The 8,314-nt window shown below is 41.6% G+C and overlaps 1 protein-coding gene across 1 annotated transcript in view; it reads right to left on the reverse strand.

Annotated features, from left to right (window-relative positions):
- Positions 1–6,502: 6,502 nt before the first annotated feature.
- Positions 6,503–8,314, reverse strand: part of RS1 (retinoschisin 1) — a 21,668-nt gene continuing 19,856 nt past the window's right edge. The window contains exon 6 of the mRNA XM_024739348.1: positions 6,503–6,655. Within this exon, the coding sequence (XP_024595116.1) occupies positions 6,503–6,655 (153 nt within the window). The remainder of the gene's footprint in view (positions 6,656–8,314) is intronic.

Here is an 8,314-nt window from a genome sequence, read left to right on the forward strand (position 1 = left end):
ATCGGCAGGGGGACTCTCAACCACTGTGCCACCAGGGAAGCCCTACTTTTATTATTACATTTATTTTTTGGAAGACAGCAAAGTGGGTAGTATCCCCATTTTGTAGATGAGGAAACTGAGGTTTATGGACTTTATGTTAACCTGCCCAAGGTCACCCAGCTAGGATTTGAATCCAGGTATGTTCACTGGAAAGCCCATACCCTTTTAACACTACTATACAGTGTGATCACTATGTCTCCATGTATAGAAACTGACATGGGTTCATGACATGGGGTGATTCATGTACCACCCTTCTTCCCATCTCCCATCAAGTGGTAATTGAACTGATTTGAGAATAGAACATTTCATTGAAACAAGTCACTAGAGGTCCAGAGACTAGTGAAATGGCTGAAAGCACAGGATCTGGGGTCGGATTACCGGAGTGCAATCCTAGCTCCATCACCTACATCTTGTGTGGCTTTATGCAAGTTACTTTTCTATGCCTCGGTTTCCTTATCTTTAAATGGAAAAAATGATAGTGCCTACTTCATAGGGTTGTTGTGAGGATTTAATGAGATGATAACCTGCAAAGCATTTGATAGATTCTCAGTAAATATTAGCTGCTACAGTATTTTTGCTATTATTTGTGCCCCAGTTGACAGCCCTATGAAGTTAAAAAGGAATGTCACTGAATCTTGACTACCACTTATACAGAGCTCATTAAGCACTTTAGGTGCATTTATCTTATTTGATCTTCACATCAGCCCTGTAAAGTTCTCATGATTAAGAACCACCCAGCTTAGAGCTACTCTTGGGATCACAGGGGAAGCAATAGCCCTTACAGGTGTGCATTTGTCAGCAAGCCTCAGCAACCATGCTCCAGGCAGACAAAAAGATGGGCTTCTGTCAGTGTCTGTTCAAAGGCTCAATTCAGGGGTGCAATCTTCTGGGTTCTGAGACTGGAATCATAGCAGTACCTTTATTTTGAAATACCTTTACCTCGTCTAAGTAACCTCCTCCCACCCTGAATACCAAAATCAGCTCAGACTTTTTCTTAACCTTGCCTACACTTAGTGTTACTTCTTTGTTCATAGGATTTCATCTAGTTGTTTAAAAATCTCCTGCAATATGTTACGTATATTTTACCACAATTAAAAAAAAAAATGTCCTGCAAGTATAGGCCACACTCTAGAATTTCTGAAAATATTCTTCAACCAGAAGTTTCCCCCACAAAAGAAATAGTACTGCAAACATAGTTCATGTGTTTAATGGCACGATTCTGTTGGGCTTCAGATGTCCCTCAATAAAAGTTTTATTTTTTATACATTCTGTCATGAATTAAATGGAGTAAAAATTCATATGCTGTAGTAAATAAATTACCTACAGATAAATGTTTTACGAATCTCACTGTTCATTAAATTCTAAAGTACTGAGCAATTTCCAATAGGAAATCTCAGCTGACCTCCTTGCAGAAATTGACAAGTTGATCCTAAAATTCTTACGGAAATCCAACCGCGGCATGTGGGATCTTCCCAGACCGGGTCATGAACCCGTGTCCCCTGCATCGGCAGGTGGACTCTCAACCACTGTGCCACCAGGGAAGCCCTACTTTTATTATTACATTTATTTTTTGGAAGACAGCAAAGTGGGTAGTATCCCCATTTTGTAGATGAGGAAACTGAGGTTTATGGACTTTATGTTAACCTGCCCAAGGTCACCCAGCTAGGATTTGAATCCAGGTATGTTCACTGGAAAGCCCATACCCTTTTAACACTACTATACAGTGTGATCACTATGTCTCCATGTATAGAAACTGACATGGGTTCATGACATGGGGTGATTCATGTACCACCCTTCTTCCCATCTCCCATCAAGTGGTAATTGAACTGATTTGAGAATAGAACATTTCATTGAAACAAGTCACTAGAGGTCCAGAGACTAGTGAAATGGCTGAAAGCACAGGATCTGGGGTCGGATTACCGGAGTGCAATCCTAGCTCCATCACCTACATCTTGTGTGGCTTTATGCAAGTTACTTTTCTATGCCTCGGTTTCCTTATCTTTAAATGGAAAAAATGATAGTGCCTACTTCATAGGGTTGTTGTGAGGATTTAATGAGATGATAACCTGCAAAGCATTTGATAGATTCTCAGTAAATATTAGCTGCTACAGTATTTTTGCTATTATTTGTGCCCCAGTTGACAGCCCTATGAAGTTAAAAAGGAATGTCACTGAATCTTGACTACCACTTATACAGAGCTCATTAAGCACTTTAGGTGCATTTATCTTATTTGATCTTCACATCAGCCCTGTAAAGTTCTCATGATTAAGAACCACCCAGCTTAGAGCTACTCTTGGGATCACAGGGGAAGCAATAGCCCTTACAGGTGTGCATTTGTCAGCAAGCCTCAGCAACCATGCTCCAGGCAGACAAAAAGATGGGCTTCTGTCAGTGTCTGTTCAAAGGCTCAATTCAGGGGTGCAATCTTCTGGGTTCTGAGACTGGAATCATAGCAGTACCTTTATTTTGAAATACCTTTACCTCGTCTAAGTAACCTCCTCCCACCCTGAATACCAAAATCAGCTCAGACTTTTTCTTAACCTTGCCTACACTTAGTGTTACTTCTTTGTTCATAGGATTTCATCTAGTTGTTTAAAAATCTCCTGCAATATGTTACGTATATTTTACCACAATTAAAAAAAAAAATGTCCTGCAAGTATAGGCCACACTCTAGAATTTCTGAAAATATTCTTCAACCAGAAGTTTCCCCCACAAAAGAAATAGTACTGCAAACATAGTTCATGTGTTTAATGGCACGATTCTGTTGGGCTTCAGATGTCCCTCAATAAAAGTTTTATTTTTTATACATTCTGTCATGAATTAAATGGAGTAAAAATTCATATGCTGTAGTAAATAAATTACCTACAGATAAATGTTTTACGAATCTCACTGTTCATTAAATTCTAAAGTACTGAGCAATTTCCAATAGGAAATCTCAGCTGACCTCCTTGCAGAAATTGACAAGTTGATCCTAAAATTCTTACGGAAATCCAGGGGACTCAGAATAGCCAAAATGATCTTGAAGAAGAACAAAGTTGGAAGACTCATGCGTTACAATTTGACAACTTCCTACAAAGCTACAGTAATCAAAACAGTGTGGTACTAGCATAATGATAGACATATAGATCAATGGAATAGAACTGAGTGTCCAGGGAATTCCCTGGCGGTCCAGTGGTTAGGACTCCATGCTTTCACTGCTGAGGGTGCAGATTCAATCCCTGGTTGGGGAACTAAGATCCCACAAGCTGCATGGCATGGCCAAAAAAAAAGAATTGAGTGTCCAGAAACATAAACCCTCACCTTTCTGGTCAATTGATTTTCCATAACAGTCCAAGGTCATTCAGTGGGGAAGGAATAGTCTTTTTGACAAATGTGCTGGGACATTTGGATATCCACATGCAAAGAATGAAGTTAGACCCCTACCTCATATCATACAAAAATGAACTCAAAATCGATCAAAGATCTAAATGTAAGAGGTAAAACTATAAAACTCTCGGGAAAAAAAAAATAGGAATAAATCTTCATGATCTGGATTTGGCAATGGTTTCTCAGATATGACACCAATAGCACAAACAACAAAAGAGAAAAAATAAGTTGGACTTAAAATTTTAAAATATGTGTTTCAAAGGACTCCTTCAAGAGAGTGAAAAGACAACCTATGAAATAGGAGAAAATATTTGCAAATCATTTATCTGGTAAGTTAATTGTATCTAGAATATATAAAGAACTCTTACAACTCAATATTTTAAAAACAGCCTAATTTCAAAAATGGGCAAAGGGTCAGAACAGACATTTCTTCAAAGAAGGTGTACAAATACAGTAGACACATGAAAAGATGCTTAACATCATTACTCATTAGAGAAATGCAAATCAAAACCACAATGAGAGATACTACTTCATATACACTAGGATGGCTACAATCAAAAAGATAATGACAAGTGTGCAGAAATTGGAACCCTCATACATCGCTGGTGGGGATGTAAGATGGTGCAGCCATCTTGAAAAATTGTCTGAAAGTTCCTCAAAAGGTTAAATTGAGTTACCATATGACCCAGCAATTCCACTCCTGGGTATATACCCAAGATAAATGAAAACGTCCACACAAAAACTTGTACACGGTTGTTCATAGCAGCATTATTCATAATAGCCGTAAAGTGGAAACAACCCAAATGTCCATCAACAGATGAATGGGTAAATAGAATGTGGTTTATCCATACAATGGAATGATATTCAGCCATAAAAAGGAATGAAGTACTGATACATGTTACAACATGAATGAACCTTGAAAACACTATACTAAGTGAAAGAAGCCAGACAGGAGAAAATCACATATTGCATGATTTCATTTATATGAAATGTCCAGAATACGCAAAATCTACAGAGACAGAAACGAGATTAATGGTTGCCCGGGGCTGGGGTGGGCAAGTGGGTTGGAGAGGTGTGATGGCTAGTGGGGACAGGGTTTCTTTTGGGGGTGATGAAAATTTTCTAAAATTGATTGTGATAACGGTTGCTCAACTCAATATACTAAAAGTTATTGAATTATACACTGTAAATGGGTGAAATTTGTATGGTATGTGAATTTTATCTCAATAAAGCTGTTCCAAAACAAAAATTTCCAATATAAACAATTATTTGGAGAACCTTTATCCCTGCCTCATCCTGTTTACTTCTTTTCTTTTTTTCCCTTAACTATACTCCCCTCCTGTGTCTGGTGTGCCAGTTGTAGAGTCCTGAACTCTTAGGCTATTGCCATTTTCTCTGACAATCCATGTCACGATAAAAGTTCGTTCAGCTTTCCTAGTAAGAATCTCTAGGCATTCTGTTCAAAGTGGATTTGTCCATGTGTCCTAAGGCCAGAGAAGGATTTTTTTTTTTTCCCTACCCTGAATTGATACCTTTATATGTGAGAGAAGATTGAGCAGAGAAAAGCGTTTTTCCACGTTTAAGTATACAGCATGGGGATTGGAAAGATGCTGGGTTAAATAAGCTGTTCTAAGCCCAAAAACACCAGGGAAGAGATTTGGGGATTTTAGGAGGCTGGCCGTTCACAGAGAAGGTGAATACGATGTCCAGGATCGTGTTGGTGTGAGTCCATTGCCTCGGCTTGGCGTTTGAAAACAGAAAGTAACTCAGAGAAATGAGCTGCTAGCAGAGGCTGCACTGCCTCAGGACCAGGACAGTCTTGGCTTCCCCAGTCTCGCTGGAGGGCCCTCATCCTCTGATTCTACCCCTTCTCGGCTCCTGCTTTCAAATCCTCTCCTGCCCACCCGCCCTGTCATCGGCCTCTTCCAGGGAAAGGCCTGAAAACTCAGGCTGAGCTATAAACGACAAAGGCGGACTGTCCTTCCCCCGAGCTCCCTGCTTGTGGAGCTCCTCCAGGAGGGGAAGGCCAGGCTGAGCCCAGATGTTACGAGGCAAGGGGGCAGAGGTCGGAAGGTTGGGCTCACCAGCAGCCTAGCCGCATCACGCTTCTCAGATTGTAGGGCCTGACCACTTTCTGCAGACTGTACTCAGCTGATGGGCCTCCTCTGTGTAGCCAGTGATAGCTCCTGGCCAACTGTTTTCCAAGTGTTAAGCTTGTTGAAAAATGGTAGCCCTAGATAAAAGGAAATTCTGGTGTGTTCTGGTCATTTGGGGTTCCTAAATACAGGGAAACTTTGCTCCTTACATATGCAGCCTGTCCCGTGTATTCACCTAAATAGTGACCACAGACTGGGATCATTTGCCTGAGGGAACTGCAGAATGGAGCTATATGTGATGAGAGCTCTGGACCTCCCCCCATCCTTGTGTTCAGGGTTAGGTGTGAGGGGTGAAAGCTCAAAGCAGGGGAGGCCCTCCTACCTCTGGGGTGTTTGGTCATGCACGGCTCTCACGAGACTGGGACATGGGCTCCCATCCACCAGACTCATCTGCGCCACCCAGTCACCCCAAAACTCTGCAAACACAGTGTTCTAAAGTCCTAAAAGGCCATGATTTAATGAAAACTTAGGAGAAAACACAAGCTTGCTCCCCCTTTGTGTTCAAAGGGAGGCTTTATGAAATTCTATGTTCCTGTTTTGAACATGGTAAAGCAAAAGAATTTTCAAATTATCAGGGCTGCTTTTCATCCTCCTGGGACTGCACCTTTCACAGTGTCACTGAGACCAAAAACAAACCAAAAAAACCCGAGAGCAGCAAATTACTCCTGCTACTTAGGCTTTTGCTTGAAAATTGTTTTTAGGGACATTTTCTTTGTTCTTATTTTCTTCGGCCCTGAGTGGGGAATAAGTTCATTTTCTTTTCCTTTCACTGAAATTGGAAACTATATCTTACAAAAAAGAAAAAAGTATTCTCTGCCCAGCTCCGCATTGAAAAGAGCCTGTAAAATCCAGCCCTTTTGGTCACAGTGGTTAAGTCAGCATTCCCGCATGGGCCGCGCTGCACCCTCCACCCCCTGGCAGGTGCTGAGCTGAGGCGGGCATCAGGTACACTTGCTGACGCACTCCAGCAACTCCATCCGGATGGCAATGCGGACGTGCCAGCCCAGCGGGATGAGCCGGATGAAGCGGGAAATGATGGGGGGCCGCAGCAGGTTCTGGACTGTGGAGGTTCGGTCCGAGTTTCCATAGAAAACCTAAAGAGAGGGAGGAAATCCTATCACCATCACAGAAGAGGAGAGAAAAGGAAGACAGATTCCTGTCTGGAGTTGGCCCCAACTTTTAACTATGGAAAATCTCAGTGCTGAAAGGGCAGAGAATTTGCTGATGTCCCCCAAAATCTAACCTTGAATGATTTTCAGCACCTACATGCTCCAGGCATCAACTTAAATGAATTAAAATTGGGTAACAATTCTTCCTCAGTAACACTAGCTGCTGTTCAAGTGCTCAATACTGTATGTGATTAGTGGCTGCCATAGTGGATACTGCAGATAATAACATTTCCTTCATTGCAGAAAGTTCTACTAGACGGCGCTGATAGAAAATGCTGCTTGATTCTTATCACCAATTTTGTGATTTAATCCTTTGCATTTTGACAAGAATTTTGAAAAGGAGCATATTATACTTAAGAGAGGAATGTTCCCATGTTACAAAGGTAGCCAAAGTGGGGCTCAAGTGAAAACTTGTGAGCTGGCTCTAAAGTTGTGAGCCAAAAGCTTAACTGTGTGTGTCTACATTGATACAAATGGCGAGCACTTTTTTTTTTTTTTTGCGGTACGCGGCCTTCTCCCTGTTGTGGCCTCTCCCATTGCGGAGCACAGGCTCCGTATGCGCAGGCTCAGCGGCCATGGCTCACGGGTCCAGCCGCTCCGCGGCATGTGGGATCTTCCCGGACCAGGGCATGAACCCATGTCCCCTGCATCGGCAGGCGGACTCTCAACCACTGCGCCCCCAGGGAAGCCCTGGCAAGTACTTTTTAGACTTTTTTTGGAAAAAAATGTTTTTAAAAAACAAAAAGACATAAAAACTAGAGAGAAGATTCTCGAAGTGGGAGAGCAGTGCCCAAAATAGAAAAAGGTGTTGCTTCCTGTGTTTTGGGATGTAACAGCAATTACACAGTGGCTGTAACATAAGGTACAATGGATATTTGGCTATATCTTCAAAGAAACTTCTGTGCGCTTTTTCCAGAGTCCTAGTGCTCTGCCCAATGACACTGGAACATTTCATTTCCTTCCGGGATTATCTCCTGAAAAAAATCTGGCTGCCACATTGACCTCATCCATACACAAATCAAGAAGGACCTCAGCTGCCATGATCTTGCCTTTATTTCTTCCCAATAGCAACACCCCACATCCCCTTCTCTATCTAAGCTGTTTGCCCTTGAACCTCTTTAAATCAGGAGCCCAGTGAAGAAGGAGGATGGAACAGGCTCCAGACCTCACAACTGCCGGAGTGGAGCACTTCTTTGCAAAGAACTATCAAGGCCTTCAGAAACACAGGTAGAGCTTGAAAAAGAATTTTCATATCTTTTTGAAAAGCCAACTAATAAGAACAAAAATGAAATAAAATGTCCAAGTATCAAGATGGTTTTTCCTATTGTGTTCAAACTCCTTGAAATTTCAACCCATGAATGTCTTGCTGTACAAATTGTCATCAAGAGAGTACAGAACCTTCTGATGTTCAGCTGCACATGTCTACTTAACCTGATGAAATGTCCAGATTAGCTGGGGGAAGTCCGCTCAGACAAAAGGGCCGTTAACATTTCCAAACAGCTAGTGAGTTTTTAATTCATTGCAGATAACATTTTATATGTGTGTGTGTGTGTGTATATATATATATATATATATATATATATA

This window comes from Neophocaena asiaeorientalis, unplaced genomic scaffold (assembly GCF_003031525.2).
Source record: "Neophocaena asiaeorientalis asiaeorientalis breed wild unplaced genomic scaffold, Neophocaena_asiaeorientalis_V1.1 scaffold771, whole genome shotgun sequence".
NCBI classification, from domain to species: Eukaryota; Metazoa; Chordata; class Mammalia; order Artiodactyla; family Phocoenidae; genus Neophocaena; species Neophocaena asiaeorientalis.